The following is a 23,065-nucleotide window of genomic DNA, read 5'->3' as shown; positions in this document are numbered from 1 at the left end:
GTTTTGAGTAATATTTTTGACCTTAGATTCATGTTGTTCAGGCAGTGCAATTGTGCGCGCATTGTAGCGCGCTCTGTGCGAAATAATCGGGCGAATTTAGCGTACCCACAATTAGGTATTTATATGAATCGCCATGAATCGGATGACCCTACATTTTTTTGTAAGTTGCTCAGTACTTGTCAAAAATATCAACTGAGCATGTTAGTGCCTCTACTTACAATGATAACTAAAAATAATTATTAAGTAGGTACCACTTTTTCATACTTACATGCAAATTAGAGCTATATATTTCTTGTTTTTTTTTTATAATACCTATGTGATTTTTATTAAATGTTAATTTAATTTGTTGTTTTTATTTTCAAAATACAACATGACCTACCCTATATAAGTAGTTTATACGGAGTCCCTAGAGATTGTTGATAAAAATAACACATTTTTGATTACTTTGTCAAATCTCGATCTCGTCGAGATTAATCTCGAGCTCGAAAGTCTGGCGGTCGAGATCTCGAAATACCCAATCTCGATTCAGATTTTTCGTGCGAGATCTCGAATCGCCAATCTTGGTGCGAGATTGCATTCCCTAATTGCAAACATCACGCAATCCACAACGATGTTATGAAAAGTAGTGCACCTTATCTTGACCTAAGTCTTCTTCTTCCTCGCGGTGTCCCGGCATTTTGCCACGGCTCATGGGATCCTCGGGTCCGCTTGGCAACTAATCCCAAGAATTGGCGTAGGCACTAGTTCTTTCGAAACCGACCTCCATCTGACCTTCCAACCCAGAGGATAAACTAGGCCTTATTGGGATTAGTCCGGTTTCCTCACGATGTTTTCCTTCACCGAAAAGCGACTGGTAAATATCAAATGATATTTCGTACATAAATTCCGAAAAACTCATTGGTACGAGCCGGGGTTTGAACGCGCGACCTCCGGATTGAAAGTCGCACGCTCTTACCGCTAGGCTACCAGCGCTTATCTTGACCTAAGTAAAGTCTTTATATTGTGTAGTCTTTGGTTGGACGTAATACCTATTATGTTTGAGTCTTAGACGGGGGTTATTCAATTTGGCAGTGTTCAACGGAGCTTGGATAACAGAATTACGGGTTTATTATACAGTGCATGGAAAGAGAAACGCAACAAAGTATTTTATTAAAAATAACAGTATCATTTTGTATATCAGAGCTATTTTGCTGAGACAAAGAGGTTTGTTTAGTATATAATATTTACATATGCGTGTATATACCTATGTATATACCTGAATTTAATATTGCTACAACGAGGTAATTCCGTTACATTAAATAACTACACGCCCGTAAATATCAGTTTACTGTGTTATTTTGAACTCCACTGTCTAAGTAAGTATATATAATTTAAGAGATTGAGTAAAGCAACAAATACCAAGAAAAACGTTTCTAATATCCCTTAGCTTACATTTATCGTGTAACTTACAAAAATAAAGAATTTTGTATTTGTAATAAAGTTTTCGGAATTTCGGAGAAGGACCAGTCCAGGGTGTCTAGCCAAGTTGACAATCGTTTGCGCTACGATAACGAAACACTCTGTGTCTCTCTATTACTCTTACATATTAGTGCGACAGTGACAGTTTGCGTTTCGTTCGCTACGAAGCGTAAACGATTGGCATGTTGTCTACGCACTCTGTACGGCTACCATGAGTGCTGCATTTACGCTAGCGACTGCACCAATATATGTATAGTATGTATCTGAACGAAAGGCAATTACTCAAACACGTTAATGTTTAGGTCATACTGAGCAACTATTACTATGGGACCAACCCCGAAAACGCGGAAAAAAAATTGGATGTTTCATACATTTTGCTGGTCTGATGTTGAAATTTCCTATGGGAGAGTCAATTTTTTCTCGCGATTTCGGGGTTGGTCCCATAGTAAAAGTTAATTAGTATGACCTAAACATTAACGGGTTTGAGTAATTGCTTTTCGTTCAGAAACATACTGTATATTAGTGCGAGATACACTGCTATCACGTTCACGCCGTCGCTAGCATAAACGTCAAATGTCAACTCATGGTAGCCGTACTGAAATAAAAGCACCTTAAAGTTCCAGCGTGAAATGTCGCTGTAAGCGTGAGAAATCACTTGAAAGTTGGCGCTAGTTCTACCGCTTGTTATGGATAGCTGTCGGCTCGATTCGGAAAATGAATTAGATTTCTACTAGACTTCAACAAGTTACAGTAAAGGGCCATAAAGTTTGCACATCGGAATTTCGGCTTCGTAGAGCGTTGTCTCTTTCATTCTCGTTGCCTCCAATATTCTCTTTCTAAATACCGATGTGCAAACTTTATGGCCCTTTACTGTACGATACGGATAATTTAAAGATATTTGTAAGATAGATATGTCAAATTTGACGTTTCCGCGATTCTGGAGGTCCTCTTGAACGATTTCGACAAGTTATGACTTAGATATCCAAGTCACATCCAGTCGATATCTAATGTAGATCTAGTTGATCTCTAAATCGTCTCAAGATCTTGTGATTATCTCGAAATCCGAATAGGCCAGTGTGGCTTCGATACCCCGCTACCGCTAACTTGCAAACGGGATGTTTAGTTGGAAAAGTGTGGCTTAACTTTGATTGATGTTCTGATGGTGGTTAGTTTTGAATTATAACGATTGTGAGTATAGTATGATATAGAAATATAGGTATTTATTAGAATTTTAAGTTTTACAAACAAAATATTTTGCAATGCATTAAAGCTTTTTAGCGATTAGACCGCCTGTTGCTTACCTCTGCTTTTATTTCTATTTTCTTCTATTGAGGTGTGCAATAATGAGTATTTGTATTGTATTGTATTGTAAGGTGGGGTAAGACTAACATGGTTTATTTTACTCGGGGCAAGACAAACAGTATGAGACCTTACCTTATTAAAAAATAATGATAAACCAACGTGTAGTCGCTTTTGATAGGCAATGCCTATACATAATAAAACATGATTAATAGGGTCTATCGCGACTATCGCTATATTGCTATTACATATTCGTGATTACACAAACGTATAAAAGAGCCACGAGCATATTGTCTTTGTTAACACAGAGGAAGACAATTTTAAATTGTACGTATTTCCTTAACAAACGCAGTAATTACGATATATTACATATTCTCAACTCAAGTGTACACCTAAACTCGGCACAAACGCACAAATTTTCGCCTAACGTATACATTCGTAATATTCAGCGTTCCCTCAGCAGACGTGCTTGCTATTAGATTATGTTCAGGCGTTCGTACTTTTCTCAATCAACAAGTCCTATAAACAACTTTATTGTAAAGACGTAAAGTTCATTTTCGCGATTGCCGGAAATCTTTATAATAAAACGCCTAAGTACTTTATTGGTGTTTCCCGACACATTCAAGTTTGAATTGCTTGCATTTGAAGTGTTAAACTAACATTGAATTCGCGATTGAATTTCCAATTCACATTGACTTGCGGACATTTTGAAATTCAAACTGTGAAACTACAACTATTATGCATTTCGAACTACGGTGAGGTTGAATTGATAATATTACATAAAGTAGGTACTAAACTACTTACATCCTAACAGCTAATATTGTGATATAATATAATTTTATTATAAGCTAAAATGAACAATTTCCTAATCTTAGCGCATTCCCGGTTGCATCACTTGCATCCTAAAGGTCCCCACAGCCCCCTTTTTGGCAACCTACTTCCAAGGTTTGGTGCAGACACAGGTCATTATGAAATTCTTCAACGCATAGGGTATCCCATAAAACTGTCATCGCCATTTTAAATTTAGAACTAATTTCTCCGTGTTTGTTTTTCCTGAGTAAAGAGTTCCTTTCATTCAGAATTCGTTTCTTTCGCCTCTTCTTAAATAACGTGACTTGAATCATAACCTGTCTTTTCCGTACCTACTTAAGAAGAGACCGAAGTCTTTGTCTAACCCTTTGAGTAGCGTTCAAAGGGTTAGACAAAGACAAGATCGTGTGTGGCGCGTCATCGTGAACCTTGTCAGAATACATGAAGGTTGATATTGAGCTGTAGCCGCGCGCGTCAGTTGACTTCTTTGACGGCCAAAAAGTTAACGTAGGCATAGACAAAACGTAGATACGTTATCGAAGTTTTTAGTTACGTCAGGCGTGGCTCACTCCGCGATTTCGTTGCTTTGCAAGCTAAAAGTACATCCGTTCCACACCAATTTTGGTGGCTACCCATAAGCCGCGCGTGGCGCTGTCGCCATCTAGCGGCCATATCTGTCCTGATCGTAACAGACGCGTTTTGTTAGAGAGTGAGTCTTCTACTGTACCTAGTACTATTATTTATTCTGTGGTTACGTCCAATTAGTATTTTTTTTACTGACCTGAGCAATCTGATCGAACCGTCCAAACAGCTCGTTAAGCGTCTTCACCAAGTCCGACGCGCTCAGCCTCTCACTCAGCGGCGTGAAGTTGACGATGTCCGCGTACAGGATGCTGACGTTGTTGTGTCTCTGCACGTGCATCTCGTGGAAGCGCGTCTGTTTCGACGCGTCGGCGCAGGCGTCCGCCATCTTGAGCATTATTGAGCGTTTCACCTAGAACAAGAGACATTTTTACTCAATTTTCGTGTGAAGCACCACCAAAAATAAAATAGGCTACCTACTACTAAATACTCTGAATAGTCTGAATGCTTCGGCAAATTGCGTAATGAGGAGGAGATATTTATGTTGAGCTATAACATTTTTATATAATGTCGCTACCAAAAATATGTAGCTCAGAAATATAACATAGCTGCTAAAGTACCTATATCTAAACGCTACAAATACGCCAAGTAACCTTTACAGGCTTTCTTGTCGCTATAGACATAACGGCAATATAGTCTGTAAGGGTTACTTGGCGTCCGCTATGTAGTTAAGTTACCTTTTTAACCTCCTAAGGGTGTGTGAGACATCATATGGCTTAAAAAGTTACTAATAATATTCAACCCGAACCTTTGTATACTTAATAAAATTTCACAAAAAAACTCAAATTAAAAACCAAACTTTTGATTGGAGTTTCACACTCAAGTTTAATGGAATGCCACTGTCCAGTCCAATCTCTTTTTAATTTATAAGACAAACTTTTAACATTGAGTACCATAATCAAATCGTTTGATCGTCTGGACTTTTCCACTGAAAGAAAACCTTAATCCGCTTGGAAAGCTCGACTGAAAGATTACTCTCCATAGACCCCGCAATACACACATTATGAAGCATTGACAAAGATTTGCGGTCACCACATAAGCGCCCTTATTTTTGTGACTTTCCACGCCAGGAACCTCATCATCCAGATTCATCCTACATTATTTCACTACATTACACTGGCCCATGATAGCTTACGTATTTAATATTTGTCATTAACATGCAAATAAGCCCTAAACGTCGACAAAACAGAAATGAGCAGTTGCGCCTCTTGGAAGCCGCTTCTGAGTTTTCCAATTTGATATTGATGTCATTTTGCACGGCTCTGTATTTTGTGAACAGCGATCAGCGTGAAAGATCATCAAACTCGTATCAAAACTAGATAACAAATTGTTAGAATAGAATCGTTTCCAATGACCCCGAATTATATGTGATGTCTAATAGATAAATTGTCTGTAGCCCGGCTATAAAAGTTAGGCTTCGCGTGATGAGACTTTTTCCAACTTCTGTTTGCTGCTGACAGTTTTATGTCCGTAGATAATTAAAAGTAAAACTCTAGGCGCTTAGTTTTAATCTCTCTACTATAGTCTCTTTTGTTTTAACTAGGAACTGCTCATAGGAAATATTATGAAACGCTCATTTATTTTTGAAGTGAAAACTAGCGGCGCGGTGCGCTTTTTGGGTGGGGAAAAAAATGTTAAACTCGCGACAGGTCACGTGACCGACAGATTCGACAGATTGAAAATTCGTAAGACGGACACGTGACCTGATCGAAAAACTGTTACAATGTCATTGAGTTTCATTTCTGCCGGCACTCCCGGAGTGCAGCCCGTTGTTTTGCATAGAAAATGTTTCGCATAGTACTTTTATAGTTAAAAATAGACTATAGTCACATAAGGCATAAGGTCATTGGGCCATTCAAATCTAATAGTATGATTAAAATTACGCGCCTGATGGGATTATGTTTACCGTGAAAAAGGTTTTGCTATTATTTTCCTTCAGACGCAATTATAAAAGAAATCCTAGTTATAACTAAAAATAGGTATGTAATATGTAATTATGACTGGTATTATCGCGCCTTAATCTTGCGTTTTTGTTGATTAAAGTTACCTTTGGCAATCCGCTTGAAGCAACGGTTTTTAATTGCATAGGTACTGTTTTAATTTTACATGAGCATTAGGATTAGGGCTAAGAATTTAATTTAATTTTAGTGCCCATGTGGTTTATGTACTTAATGTAGGAATAATTATTTTTTCTGCGAACAGGTTGGGTAGGTCGTCGTCCTGTTAAAGTCTAGAATAGTAATGTGGTGATTCATTACCATTAGTTAAGCGTGATATTTCTAACTATGGCTCCTAAGATCACTCGTATTCCTAGAAATTGTCGTATTAGCGAAGTATGAGTGTACAGTTGTCCTCTGGGTTGGAAGACAGGCTAGATGGCAGAAATTCATGTGATTTCTTCATTCCATGTCTTTTCACTTGCATGTGTGTACGGTTGCATATGCGCTGAGATGAGAGAGTTCATCCAGTTCATTCATACTACTATTTAGTAAGTACAGTAAATACTTATCTGCCTACTTTTTTATCTCTTAATATACCTAAGTATTACTCTATCAAATATTATAACCTACCCCAAGCCAGTGTAAAGCGGAGTAACCTCTATCTGTTCGTCTTTGTTTATGTTTCTGTACATGTATTGTAAACTGTGTTGGAAAATAAAGAGTATAGTATTGTATTGTATTGTAAATATACAGTTTGTTTAGACATGTGATTGGGATAGTAACGGCAGCTAAAATATTTGAACAAACTCTTTAAAAAATACTTAAGTCCAATGGAAGTACATTATGCGGTTTCGGAGGATTTTCCGGCCGCGAACAGTCCGGTTGTGTAATTAACTAGCTAATCATAAGGGGGGAAGGGCAGTATGAGGTTCTTCAGGGAAGTACCTATATATTTCTATATGGCCCTGGGTCCTGCAACGCACTGCCCGATTCGAACTTTAAGATACGTCAATTAATAGATCTAGAAACGATATGGATTACATTTGTCAGTGTCACAAGTGACGTTTTTGTTTGAAGAATCGTCACATTTCACACTGACATATCTAATCCATATCGTTTCTAGATCTATTAATTGACGTATCTTAAAGTTCGAATCGGGCCTGCACTCGCGCCGGTTGGTTGTTGTAACCATAATTTACTAGTAAAATAAAACAATGCAAAACAGATTTGCGTGCACATGAGGATAACCTTAAGCAAGGTAATCAATCAAATTACTAGAATAAACATCTGAACGCGAGGCATTGACACGAAACCTGATATTATATAGTTATCGACCTTGATTTCCTCCAGGTACTATTAGGCACTGAAAAACGTAATATGCAATATTTTTTTTATAAAAGTTATGTCTGTTAAAGTAAATATAAAAAAAATTACTGTGGTGTGTAAAGTCATCTTAAATTTATTTTTCACATAATAATATAGCTTTGGTACTGTGACAGCTATCTTTACAATACAATTTATGCGTTTTAAGGTGTTGCCACCGTACCCACAATATTTGAAAAACACTATAGTAGACATACAGGAATCATGCACACTGCCGAATAAATAACAGTCAGGGCCGGATTAAGCATGCCGGGGCCCCTAGGCAGTGCGAGGTTTGGGGCCCCCTACAGTCAATTCTGCACACAGCATATTCAGTACAGGGAAATAAGTTTGCGTTTTTAATTTCAATCTTCAGGCGTCGGCCGAGCCGATCCAAATCGAACGATGTCTTATTCGCTCTTATTGCGTGGACATAAAGCTTTATTCTATTGGTTTTTGCGGATTCCGCGTCGCGTCAAGTGTGGGGAGAGCCCTTTAGGCTTAAGGCCAATTCCAAGTGGAATACCAAAGATGTGAGCTTCAGCGTCACTTTCCTATCTACCTAATGGCAAATTTTAAGCGAAGCTAAAGGCTAAGCTCAACTGGTGCCGCAAAGTTGATGATTTTCTCAATAGTTAATATTTTGCGAGACTGAACAGTGATTGTCCGACCATAAGACCAAACGCCGAGCCACATGATTAGAATCAACATAATAATAAAGAATTTCCTTATGTTAAAATTACTTAAATTAAGTACTAGAGTTAGACCAAGATAAGCCTGCAACAATTTTGATAGCACTAGCAAAACGTCAAAACTTCTATGAAATTATGAGGTATAAATAACACTTGCACTGCGTATGCTATCAAAATCATTGCAGACTTTTCTTGGTCTAATTTTATTCATTCACCAGTCAAGCTAACATGTAGATACAGGGTCAATTAAAGAACCAAAAATAATCACAAGCGCAGCGAGCGCGAAATTTTTTGTTAACAATATCGCAAATTATGAAAGCGTGTTAAAAGACCGGGTACTGATCTTCACCTGGGCCTAAAAGTCCGAAGTTCCCCAGTGAGGCGAGCTTCCATGCGAAGTCAAAGCCGTGCTTCATTAGGCTTCAGGATAAATAGATGAGTACAGACACGAACCAATGTCCATTGTATTAAAAAGCGAGACCGCAGGCCGAGCTTTGCGCAGCGAGGCCAAAGGCTAAGCTGAAGTAGAGATGTGGAACACAAACCAATGGTAAATTTAGGTAAAAAGCGAGGCTAAAGGTCGAGCATTCCTATGAAAAACTGGGGACACTTTCGTCTTCTTTCTTTTTCTTTGTTTTAATCAATAGTCTTCGTGATTCTGGGTCGAAATAACCCAAAAGTTGTTGGTTGTTCGAAAAAAAGTGAACCATTTTTCCTGAAAACCCTTATTATTTACAACAGTACCGTAAACTGTAACATATTGCTTCAATTTTATTACAGTAGGTATTTCATTAATTTAAAGAATGGATCGAAAAAAAACAGTAACAAAGCATACTCATTATTATAAGAATAAAAAATTTACTCATGAATTTTGATAGTTATGTAAATATATCTACGCCGATGCATGCCGGCAGAATATGCTGACCTAACATCTTTTACTAACCAACATTGTATGTACCATATTCTTGGAAATAAAGTATTGAAATGAATTGAATTGACCCTATGGAACAAAATTTTATTTGGTGTGCTCTGAGCCGCCGCGCCGGGGCCCCCTAGCCGAGGCGGGGCCCCTAGGCAGTTGCCTACTTTGACTTAGGGTTAATCCGGCCCTGATAACAGTGGTCCCAAATTCAATCCTGTCAAGGGCCAATACGTGTGATCCGGATAGATTTTTTGAGATGCGTAGAAAGAGCCCGTCGCTCTTGAAATATGTCTGGCCCATATATTTATAACAAATTAGTCCGCTACTGTGCCTACCGCTGTTCTCAAAACTTTCCGTTAGTCATAAAACTTTCAATGACGAATTTCCCTTAGGATATGCGGCGCAAGAGCGCTACCGCAAGCGCCTAAAACCAATGTTGATGTGCAGTGCAGAGGAGACTAATACATAATACCTAAGTACCTATGCAGTATGCATCACTTCAGGCCATGAACTCAGATTCTGACTCATAAAATCTAGCCACCTCGCCGCAAAACTGCTAAACACTACAAAACTAGACGGATCAGACCGGACAAATTAATAAATATTTCCGACCATTACAATTTACTACATGCCTAACCTAGAGCATGCAGACTAGTTTAAGGTCAACGTGGCTTCGGGATTGTTAGCAATTAAGTACCTAAGTTGAACCACTCAATGTCTGTTCGCCAGATTTTACTACCTATCTTAAGAAATTGAAATACTTAACAGCTCAGGAATGCTTCTATGGAATATACAGGATGTCTCGCTGTTATTTTCCTTCATCCCACTTTCGACTGTAAATCGCTGGTGAGGGTTTCAGAAACCTAAAGTGTTAAAGCAAACGCTACAAACGAGCAAGAAAAATCTTGCCAAGCTTTGATATGCCTGGGCCGCGTCCCGCTGTTGCTTGGTACTAGGGAATGCAATCTCACACCAAGATTGGCCATTCGAGATCTCGCACGAAAAATCTGAATCGAGATAGGGTGTTTCGAGATCTCGACTGTCACACTTTCGAGATCGAGATTTGACAAAGTAATTAAAAATGTGTTATTTTGAACAAAAATCTCTAAGAATTCCATATATACTACTTATGTAGAGTACGTCATGTTTTATTTTGAAGATAAAAACAAAAAATTAATCAACATTTAATAAATACATAACTACATTTATTAATAAAAAAACGTTTGTAGCCCTAATTTGCATGTAATTATGAAATAGTGGTAATAATTATTTTGAATTTTACAAAATTGTAAGAAGAGGCAGTACGAGCACTCAGCAACTTACAAAAAATGTAGGGTAAGCAAGCAAAAATCATTAATAATTGTGACTGGGTACGTTAAGTTCATCCGATTTTTCCGCACAGAGCGCGCCACAGTGCTTTTATCACCAGTTAAAGCCGGCCGCACACAATAGCACTGCCTGAACAACATGAACCATAAGGTCAAAATGATAACTCAAAACAAAGTAATTCACACGGATGAATCTTTCAATCTCGTTCGAGATCTCGAAAATATTAATCGAGATCTCGACCGAGATTGCTAAAATCGAGATTTCCTGTCAACGAGATTGAATCTCGAAAATTCGTGCGAGATCTCGCGAGATCTCAAAATTGCGAGATCGAGATTGCATTCCCTACTTGGTACCTATAGCTAAAGTCTGGTCTAAATTGATGCAAATAGAAATAGGATTATTTGTTACAGATAAAAAATGGAACAAACTTTTTCTTACTTTGACATAAATGGGCAAGAACAGTTCATTCACCTGTAGATTCATTTATTTTTTCACTTGTATATTTTTGATATACGAAGGTTCAATATTCGTTTTCGTAGTTGTAGTGGACGTCTCATTTTTGCCATATTATAGTGCAAAACGACCTGTTAGATAAACAGCCTACATTTCCCTTTGAGAAAACAACTGTTTTGTTGGCCAAGCTCGTTATAATAAATCGGCGAAAGAATGCTTCCAAATGATCCTGCCGACCATTTAGCATGGAACGTCAAGTGTCACGTCACAAGGATGTCTACGATGTGTCATTCGCCCCACTTATGGTTCGTGACTCGTCACTTCACCGACTAACGGTGTCGTTTTCCACTTTCAAAAATGTGACGCTTTTGTTTTCCATGAAATTGAGATCCCGAAACAAGGACACAGTCTCAAGTTACTAATTATTTTGTACCGACTTCAGAGAACATTGTTTAGATCCTTAATTGAAAAATGGTAGGTAATGTTTTCCGAATACATATATGTATGCAAAGATGCACTATTGCACTCTTAGTATAAGTTTGTACTTATGTTTGTCAATATTTTAAAACCTATTTTTATTTTTTCCAGCGAGATCTAATTTGGTCCTACTCAACTTGAGCATAGCGAGAGACTCAAAAAGCACGAGGTACAAAAAATTATAGTCTCATGTGGATGTGTATTATAACCATTCATTACAGCAGTGAGAACACATAAAGCGGCACAACCGGTGTTCAACTTTTTATTTCCTAGACGCTACTTACAGAAGTTAATCTTAGAATACACTATTTTGTTATTATTTTAAAATAAGGAAACCTATCATCAAACAATAACAGTTTATTTTCTTCAGAAAATTAGTAATATGTTATCATTAGGAAATGTATATTTATTATCAATGCCATTATCTTTAATTATTGCGTCGTTTCTGAACTTGTTTATCCTTAGATAAAACAAACTAATAAGTTTACAAGAGAAATTAAAAAATAACCGTTTGAAGATATTATTGATTCAAATGAAAATGTTATTTGGGGGTCCCTTTGTTTCCCATAAAGTTTTAAGTCATAATGTTTTGTTTGTCATATTATCGTTAGTCATAAAACTGAAACCGTTAACTTTTCAGGATTTTCGTAAGGTTATTCTATAGATAGGTTAGGTTAGGTTAGGTTTGTTTTATGGCAATCCTAGAAACTTACGCGTTTCTGAGAAAAACCATTTATGACTAACGAAAATTCGGACAAACAATACATTATGACTTAAAACTATTTGGGAAACAATAGAGACCCGTTATTTGTCACGTCATTTTCATTATTATATTAAACGCAAATTCTTTTGGATTTTGTAGGTATATATGTAGTTACAACATATGTACATATTATTTTTGTATGCATGTCGTCGAATACATGCTGTAACCATGATTAGCGTTATCTATGCAATTAGAATTAAGTATTATTTTTGTCGGGAGATAGAAGAGAGTGACAGGAAAGCGGAGCCGCGGGCACAACTACTAATTACTTAATAAATAAATAACACATACTTAACACTGATTTAAACTTTCACGATTATTAAACATTATCAAACTGCACAACGGGACTTAATCGCGTATTTAAGTTTTAAGATTTACCTCCGACGTTTCGAGGACGGCGTTGTCCCCGTGGTCTCGGAGAAGACTGGCTCAAGTTGACATCAACATCTCATTCAGGAGGTACTAAGGAGGAACGGGTACAAGGTAAAAAAGTGGCAACCCAGACGAAAGGCAACGCGGAAACGTCCTGATGTCTCCAGACAGCCGGCATTTTTGCCGTATGTAAAAGGGGTAACGGATAAAGTTGGCACAGTACTTGGAAAGTACTCTATAAAGACGGTGTACACACCTTTATCCAAAGTAGCAGGGAGCCTAAGGTCACCGAAGGACGTTATTCCGTTCCAGTCACCTGGCGTTTATAAAATAGATTGCAGTTGTGGTAGTTCCTATATCGGAGAAACTAAGCGCACCATAGCAGAAAGAGTTAAGGAACATATCGCAGCTGTCAAAAATCGTCAGGTCAACAAGTCTGCGGTGGCTGAGCATTTGCTGGAGTCAGGACCAAACCACTGGATTGAGCTGCATAACCCTAAAATCCTCTCCACGGATCGCCATTTCTACAGTAGAAAAGTGCGGGAAGCCATTGAAATCAAAAAACATTGCAATTTTAATCGGGACGAGGGTTTTAAGATCACATCCACATGGAATCCAGTCATTAGTAAATGTAAGCGGAAACGAATATCGACAGTCGATAAATCGAATATCGTTAGTGTTGTGTGTCGACAGAGTGACATCCCTAGTGCGCAAAACGTTCAAACTGATAAACAAGACCAAGTGCGGGTAGTTCGAAAAACTCGCGCGGCTAGAAGATGTTGATGTCAACTTGAGCCAGTCTTCTCCGAGACCACGGGGACAACGCCGTCCTCGAAACGTCGGAGGTAAATCTTAAAACTTAAATACGCGATTAAGTCCCGTTGTGCAGTTTGATAACACATACTTAAATAAAGTAAATTGCTTTTGATGACTATTTACTAAGATAAATTCAGAACAAAGTAACCAGAATCCCTTCTAACCTGTCCTGCATGCAAGTCTAATACTTATTTAATTTTAATCTAGAATATTAAAGTTGAAAAATTGGGTTCTAATGTGATGTCAAATATTTAAACACAAGTCATAAATTTGTGTCAAAATTGTTATGTTTCATAAGGTACCTACTTTATATTCGTAGGTATATTACTTTTAAACCCCTTTCAAAAATGTTACTTAAGTACTATCAAAGAGAATTGAGTGTATAGAGATATAAGCTTATTGTCATAAAAAAAATTGTAGTTACAGTAAACTTACTGCCATCTTTCGACACAGGAAAAAAACTAAAAATGAAACTATAAAATATATGAATATAGATATTTTTTTTTAGAACGCTATATGACTTTGCCCCATGTTCTTTCACTGACATGTGTTAAAATTGTTAAATATCACACGGTGTCGTCACCTACACGAGTACCTATAGGCCAAATATATGGCGCCATTTTTTCGAGCATATATAGGTAATAGGTACATAACTTTTTTTTGATTTTCCGAGGCACGTTTTTTTCCTAGACTTTATTTATCTTATACACCTTGTACACTTCATAAATCTTTGGTACTATAAACCTATAATCTGTCTATATATCAAATGATAAACATATTACATATTTTAGTGTTATTTCAAGGCCACATAATATCGCGAATATAGTAAGTGCACTGTGATATCGATATTTTATCACCATCACCCGCGGGCACTAAACTTATATCTAAATCTTTTGATAAAACTAGAACAACTGGCCTAAATCAAACAAATCGGGCTGTTAACACACATAAGATAAGATAAGGTAATGTGACCGGGTTACTATTGTTTTTCCTGTTTTGTGTGTTACGATCGATGTATCAAGTTTTATACACTGAATTCTTAGAAAATAATTGTTTGATTTCCTTAATCTTTGCAAATTGTATTATCATCATCGTCATATTTAAGAGCCTCGCTATTATCAGTGGAGTAATCACTTTTCACCCCGCATAATGTAGGAACTAAATACCTACATTTTTAATTGACTTTGAAATCCAAAAGGATAAAATAAAGTTAATTGACAGTAATTTGAAGAAAAATATTTGGTGATTATGTTCAAATCATTGTTAACCAAAAAAGGAGGAAGTTCTCAAATGGTCTGAATCTTTGTTGTTCGTAAAAATATAAAGATTATAAATTTAATTTCAGTTTTTAATCTTATGGTTATTACCCATTAGACCGTATTATTTTTGCTGAATAAATTTGGTTATTCTTGAAAACAACAAAAAAATGATTATAAACAATATAAACTTTAATTTAAAAAAATACAATTATGTTATCTCAATAAAATTAAATAGATGCCCCCAAACGTCAGTTTTAACTAATTCTTGATCAGGGATTTTGTGAATATTCGCACCCGTATATTTTATTTATTGTGTCACAAAGCATGTAAGTTGTGGTTGAATAAAGATTTTATCTATCTATCTATCCGCAACCGCGGAACTTCCGCATTATTTTCAAAATCCGCATCTGCATCCGCATCATATCGATGCGGATGTCTAACAAGTCGGTACAGGAACGTCTTAGCGGTGGCGTAAGTGCTAGGTAATTTCGTCATTACCTATAACGAAATCGTCTAGATCCAGAAAAGTCGACAAAGTTACTGTTTATTAAACATAACAGCTATATTCTTGTTCAAATATTAAAAGTTTCGTTTTTTTTAAATAAAAATTAGTAAAAATGTAATACTTGACGTTTTTTAAGTACCTAACCTTGACATTCGCATTCGCATCCGCGGAAGTGAGCCTTTAAATACCCGGCTCCGCATCCACATCCACGGATGTCAAAAAATCTGCATCCGCAACATCCGTGTTCTTGATACTACTGTAGGATGCGCACCAGGTAGGTATACATTCTATAGAAGGATATACAAGGATAATAACCAACCCAGTCGGATAACCCAGCTAGCTTCCGACATTACAAGAACTTATTGTATTTAGCTACTCCGATTACTAATTACAAATCAAGTAATTTTATGATTTGTAAACTGCTAATCTGCTATAATATTCAAGGTAAATTAATAAGGAAAATACCTGTTACACGTAAGGTATGTATAATTGTATATTGTACCTATACCGTTTTAAGAGTCACGCGAACCCGTCGCCACAAACCCGCTTCCATAAAATCGATGTTACGCTCTTATAAAATTAGATGAATTTTGGCATAAACATTCAAGTCGGGTGTAACTTTCGTTGCTAAAAATTGTTATAGTAAGTTCTACACAACAAGGGACAAACATCAACGGTTTGTTAGATTTCACAAACGTTTTGAATAACAGAACTCCATATACAGGGCGTTTTTTGAACAACTAGCCATATTGTGCAAGGTGATTAGGTAGGTAGGTTATACTGTACAACTTTTTCTATGGGACCAACCCACTAATCCCAATAAAAAATTTGGCCTTCCCATAGAAAACGTCGACATCCACTCGACCAAAATGTATGAAACGGCCAAAAATTTTTTTGTGATTTCGGAGTTGGTCCCATAGAAATAGTTGTTCAGTATGGCCTACCTAATCACCTCGCACAATATGGCTAGTTGTTCAAAAAACGCCCTGTATAAGTCATATGTACTAATTCATGTCTATTATTCATAAGTGCATAGCATAGTACCTAAATTGTAAGTAAGGTATTACTGGTATTAGGTACCTTTATTATTTAATATCTAATACTTAACTCAAGTACAGTCGTCTGAGACAATGGAATTGTGTTCATCCACTTATCGTTTGTAATCTGCACTAGATTAGATTGCGCAACAAGACAAGAGTGCGCAGCGAAACGACTACACTTGCCCTAGATGCATTATCAATATCGATTTAATCTGAAATTCAGATTAAAAGCTATGAATGTTTCAAAGAATTTCATGCCTGGGACAGCATAGATACCTGTATATAAAATACCTAGGGAAAAATCACTATATGTAGGTATGCCTTTAACATTTGAGGAGTTCCCTCGAGTCCTCAAAGATCCCATCATCAGAACTGCGTTTTGACAAAAACGGGACCAAACTGTATGTACTCTGGTCTATAATATGTCCCCTAATACACCTACATTTATATTGGTATTAAACAACATGACCGATATTTAAATATTAGTTAAAATGTCTCAAAATATAAATGAACAAGGAATTAAGAAAAACAAAGCAAGTGATTACACCAATCCGTCATTTACTCATTATTCCCTAATCCAGGGCTCTCCAAACCCCGGCCCGCGAAGCGTTCCAATCCGGCCCGCCGACAGCGGTCCAATCCGGCCCGCGGGAGCCCGGCTCCAGGTGTTCAGCCCTACCAGCAGCAACCAGATACACTCCCCCCCCCCCCCCCCGGGCGCCGAAATGCTGTGTGCCGTGGCCCGCGCGAAAATTCGAAAAGGCGCAATATGGCCCTCAGGTAAAAAAGTTTGGAGACCCCTGCCCTAATCGATTACAACGAGGGAATACCAGAAAAGCAAACGTGGTTTGGCCAAAACAAGGAAAACTGGAAAAACAGTCTGTAACTTTTTTTATGATATTGAAGGCAAACGAGCATTCGAATATTCGAATCGCCTGAAGGTAAGTAATTACCGTCGCACATGGACACCAGCAACACCAGAGGTGTTGCAAGTGCGTTGCCGGATTTAAGATGGGAGCGAGCTCTTTTCTAGGTCATCGTATCGGTCCGGAAATACCACTGACGACTCATGCCACATTTTGGCTGTGCGAGGCAGGACATTTCTTAAGTGGAGTAAATGTATACAGGGTGTTTGGTTTTGGTACATCGTTTGCCAAATTAAAACGGCAGATAGGTTGAGTCATGCCTATATGCCTGCTATCTACTCATGCCTAGAAAAAAAAATTGGCCATGGTTTTTTTTACTACTGCGCAAGTAAAAATTTGAAATTTACGAAAAACTGGAATAGAGCTGAAAAAAAAACGTGCGCAAAATTAAAAATTTCTAGGCCTGGGAAGATAGCAAATGATTCAACCTATTTGCCATTTTAATTTGACAAACGAACGACCAAACAGCCTGTATAATAGTTATAAAATTATTGGTTAAACATCCTGGAAGCCAGGATTGAAAAGACAAGAGAAGAAGGGAGACCCAGAATTACAGAAATGATTGGCGATTACTCCACCGACAAGAGCAAAGCTCTTGTTATGATGATGATGATGAAGATTATTGGTAGTCGAAACTTGTAACTTTTAGTGATTACTAAAAGATTAGATAAGATTTTATCTAACCCATAAACATTGTAGGCACATTTGACTATTACTTAATAGATCAATAACATTTAATCAGCAATATATCATTGTCAATAACTCCTAATATACCAAATGAATGTACGTCATTGCGATGTTAACACAGTCATGACGTCAGTTCACCTTATTAGGTATTTTTTATTCCATAATGCTTGGGGGTCGGAACGGGTTTTTCGCAAAAACTTAGAAATAACCGTATATTTCTTACTTACTTACTTACTTGGTTGGTGCGGTGACCCAAAATGAGTCTTGGCCTCCAACACAAGAGCACGCCACTTTGATCGGTCCAGAGCGGTATCCCGCCAGCTTTCGCCGACGCCGAGTTCACGGAGATCTGCCTCCACTCTATCTGCCCAACGGTATTTAGGACGACCAACAGGATTATTTTATACTCCAAATACTTATACTCAGTTGTGTTTTAAGGTAACGAATTCGTATTATTAGATTGCCCAATTAGAAATGAAATAATTAACAAAGAACGAAAAAATACCGTTTTCGTTCCTATACAAAAAATACCGGTACAAGCCTTGTACCATCGCCCACAGTGTTAAGTGTACATCGGTGGTCCTTATGCCTTTTGGAATAAGGTCCACCGATGTACAGTTAGGAGTGTTGCTGTTTGTCACAATGCAACTAATTTGATGATTTCCTTCCCCGTACAGTATGTTATAATGAATATTATTAAAAAACCCCTCAAGTGCGAGTCGGACTCGCGTTCCAAAGGGTTACGTACATTACCCAATTTTTAACAATGTATTTTTTTATGTGGAACGTAAATGAAATGTCTTTAAAAACCCCGTAGGGGTCGGATCAAAAAATAAGTAATTAATTCCGACTCACGCTTGACTGCATATTTCTAATAGATTTCCTGTCATCCTCCTCCTCCTCCTGTGTGTTTCCTGTCTGTGTCTGTCCTGTTTCCTGCCTGTGTGTGTGTGTGTGTTGTGTGTCTGTGTGTGGTTTTGTGATAGGTTAAGAACTATTTTGTGTATTTTTTTCAAAATTTTAGACCCAGTATTAGTTTCGGAGATAAAGGGGGGAATGGTCGGACAGACAGACGCACGAGTGATCCTGTATGGGTTCCGTTTTTTCCTTTTGAGGTACGGAACCCTAAAAATTATATTAAATATTTAAGACACATTCTTATGAATATTGCAAAAAACTACATAAGTTACCCATTCTTTCTAAAATTCACGTGGTAATAATGCCCTGCTCTTGTTGTATTGATAATTTGTGTTAATTTTATTTAAAAACGATTAACGCCTTACTTTCCATTTAAATATAATCCTTTATCCAAATTTTGAACATCCATTATTAAACGTTAAATCCTTTTCAAAATCATAATTAAAAATAATTAGCAGGTAATTTACTTGTAAATTATGGTAATAAGGAGTTAGTTTACTTTTAGAAGTCATTTCTCAAAGCGCTCCTTCTGTTTCAACTTTAATAAAGTTGTTATCTGAGTCAAAATGAGTCATTTAACTCAAAGAAAACAAAATTAACCTTATTTCTCAGGCACGACCACCAAATTGGCCAAATTGTTTAGTACCTACACTCATCATCATCATCATCATTTCAGCCTATATACGTCCCACTGCTGGGCACAGGCCTCCTCTCATGCGCGAGAGGGCTTGGGCTATAAGTCCCCACGCTAGCCCAATGCGGATTGGGGACTTCACATACACCTTTGAATTTCTTCGCAGATGTATGCAGGTTTCCTCACGATGTTTTCCTTCGCCGAAAAGCTAGTGGTAAATATCAAATGATATTTCGTACATAAGTTCCGAAAAACTCATTGGTACGAGCCAGGATTTGAACCTGCGACCTCCGGATTGAAAGTCGGACGTCATATCCACTCGGCCACCACCGCTATACCTACCTACACTACCTGCCATTATTTACCTACAATATATCTGGGCTATCCGTCTACGTAGTAGTCTAAATCAGCTTTCACTAATGACAAAGTGTAATAGCACCATATGTGGCTTTCCATGAAGGTTCCGTAAGGGTGCATAAGGACCCTTTTCTGATAGAAAGGTCCTAGTGCATATGAAACATAATGACCCTTCTCTATTGGAAAGCCACATATTTGATCCAACACTTGTGTAGAATTGACATAAATAGACCGGAGTGAAAACGTGTAAATTTAAAAGTGAAAATATCTATTACCATACTATGTTTGCGTCTTTGTAAGTTGTTTTGCATCCTTTTTAGGGTATTAGGTCGCATCAATAACGGTTAAATTGTCACATGTCAGACAACCCGGTCGCAAACTTGCGAACTGTCAGAAATAACATGTGCAAAGATAACTTTTACTCATGCATTTAAGGCGCTCTTATACTCGAGTTTTACGTTTTCAAGGGGGTGAAGCAGACGCGTGGTAGATCGGGCAGGCGGGCGCCCCGCACCATTCCCGCGCAGCACGTCTACGTCCTTATTCTGACGACATCGGTATTCTGAATTGTCAGTTCCGGGATTTTTTCCGGCAATTAATATTGAATAAGATTTATTAGCAAATTCGAATTTTGATGAGTACTTAATGAAATTAAAAATGGTAGGTAAGACGGTGAGTCTAAATAATTATTAGGGCGAGCGAAGCGAGCCCTATCACTAATCGACGAACTATGCATTCTTGTGGTACACTTTACGGAAAAACTACTGCACTGTTAGGTTTGAAATTTAACATAGTAATTTAAATTCATGTCTAGATGTGTTATCAAACATAAAAATATCATTTTATAAACCTAAAAAAATAAAATAAAGTAATAACACTTTGTATTACTACTAGCGCCATCTGTTGGCAAAATGATGAATTAACATTCGTGCGAATGCTAATTATTTATTTCTCAAACAGATGGCGTCAGTAATAAATAAATAAATAAATATTGGACATTCTTATACAAATTGACTACTTAAGAAGGCTTGTGTTGTGGGTATTCAGACAATACGATACCTATGTGGTGTTTTCAAGTTCAATAATGTCGATGGCGCTTACGCCATTAACAACGATGAATACCAAAGTGGGTACAATTTTGGATTCAACCCACCTCGCTTCACTTGGTTTGATTTCCATTTTAGCAATAAGTTTTTGTGAATACCTACTAGAACAATCAATCTTGCTGTATATTTACTGCGGAGGTCAATTTACTCGTATGTTTTGTGACGCTGACGATGTGATGATCAGTCATGTTGTGTTAGCAAACTTAAATCAGGTATTTTCAGTTCGAGATACAGTTTTGGCGCCATTCATTTATTACGTAAGACGATTTTGGGGTGGAGGGGGGTCGAACATATCTTATTTTTTCTTACAAGGGAGTGGGAGGGGGTTTTCATAGTTCTTAAGTAAGATCACAAAGATGCGATATTTTTTTTAATTTCTATGACATTATGACGTTTAAAATAATACTTCCACACTCTATGCTATCAAACACGGTGCAGAGTTAGCTTAAACGAGCTCAAGTACCTTTGTACAGGTACAAATAAACATTCATAAAAAATTTTTTGAAAATAAATTATATTGGTGGCTGGACGGGGTCAGCCTATTCTTATTATTTCTTACATAGGGGAGGGAGGGGGTCAAAAGCTGGCAAAAATTGTCTTACGTAATTAATGAATGGCGCCTTTAGTGTTACTATTGCTTGGAACTGCTAAAATTATAAATAAAGATAAGCATAATTAATACAAACTTCAGTGACTTAGGGCCGATACAGACGGACTACAACCCGACTGCAACTTGTATGGGAACTGCACGCCAATCGAAACGTCGGCGTGCAGTTCAGCAAAATAACCCAGTACCCTGGCAGTACCTAGTGGAACTCAGGTTTGGTGTAACAAAGGCACATTATGGTTTGGTCATCCGACTCATCTTGATGAGCACTTAGGAGAGTAGTACCCAAGATAGAACCGATGCCGAACCCTGGCAGTACCTAGTGGAGCTCGGGTTTGATGCAACATACATAGACACACGCTGTTTTGGATATCCGACTCGTCATGATGATCACTGGGTAGATCAGTACTTTCAGTACCCAAGATAGCTGATGCTGAACCCTGACAGTGCCTAATGGAGCTCGGGTTTTATACAACATAGGCACACGCTGTTTTGGTCATGCAACTCGTCTTGATGAGAACTTAGGAAAGTAGTACCCAAGATAGAGCTGATGCTGAACCCTGGCTGAACCTAGTGGAACTCGATCAGGTTTGATGCAACATAGACACACGCTATTTTGGACATCCGACTCGTCATGATGAGCACTTGGGAGAACAGTACCCAAGATAGAACTCATGCTGAACCCTGGCAGTACCTAGTGGAACTCAGGTTTGTTGCAACATAGGCACACGCTGTTTTGGCCATCCGACTCGTCTTGATGAGCACTTAGGAGATTAGCACCCAAGATAGAGCTGATGCTGAACCCTGGCTGTACCTAGTGGAACTCAGGTTTGGTGCAACATAGGCACACGCTGTTTTGGTCATCTGACACGTCTTAATGAGAACTTGGAAGAGCAGTACCCAAGATAGAGCTGATGCTGGACCCTGGCTGTACCTAGTGGAATTGTGTGTGTTAGTTTATGTGCGGAGCAGCGTGATTACCGCCAGTAGGTGTCCAGACGGGATAGTTTTTCGATCAATTGTGTGGAGTGGACGCAAAAATAAATTCAAGAACATTGGCTCGCTGACCCAACATTATGTAGGAAAGCCATTTGGTTTCCTTACAAAAAGTACTGGGCGACCGTGTAGGATGTAATGCACTTATGAAATTGTATATTACGTGTGGATGATATTGGCAATTTGATTCTGTCGTCTGGACACGTTTTTAAAGGACAAAGTAAAAGCTGTAACAGACAGGCGTACCGGACAGCAATCGGTTCGGTACGTTAAGGTAGAAAACCTCCGCGAGCCCTTACAAAGCTCTGCTTTTTGCTAGTTAATTATATACAATATAAGTGTATACCGCGACAAACTGAGAATCTAATCAAATGATACCAAATTATTATGAGACAAAAAATAGTACTTAGGTACTAATAGACATTAAAAATGTAATAGAGCTAGACCAAGAAAAATCTGCAACGATTTTGATTGCACACGCAGTGCAAGTGTTATTTTAAACGTCAATCTTCTATGAAATTATGAATAACACTTGCACTGCCTATGCTATCAAAATCGTTGCAGACTTGGTCTAACTCTAGCAGTCAATTTCGGGCAAGTAGGTAGTGAAAATAAGGAAGAATACTAGCAAAGCTAAGATAATTTGTGGGACTATTGAGTTATGCATAGCTCCAATAAGTACATAAAATTAGCTG

The 23,065-nt window shown here is 37.8% G+C and overlaps 1 protein-coding gene across 3 annotated transcripts in view; it reads right to left on the bottom strand.

The window, feature by feature from the left end:
* Positions 1-23,065, bottom strand: part of LOC134795289 (adenylate cyclase type 2) — a 288,583-nt gene that overhangs the window by 51,384 nt on the left and 214,134 nt on the right. For all 3 annotated transcript variants that reach the window (XM_063767091.1, XM_063767092.1, XM_063767093.1), the window contains one exon: positions 4,349-4,561. In XM_063767091.1, coding sequence (XP_063623161.1) covers positions 4,349-4,561 — 213 coding nt within the window. The remainder of the gene's footprint in view (positions 1-4,348; positions 4,562-23,065) is intronic.

Source organism: Cydia splendana, chromosome 12 (genome assembly GCF_910591565.1).
Source record: "Cydia splendana chromosome 12, ilCydSple1.2, whole genome shotgun sequence".
Lineage (NCBI taxonomy): Eukaryota > Metazoa > Arthropoda > Insecta > Lepidoptera > Tortricidae > Cydia > Cydia splendana.
Note: the sequence above shows the minus strand (reverse complement) of the source record. Positions and strands in the feature narration are given on the sequence as shown.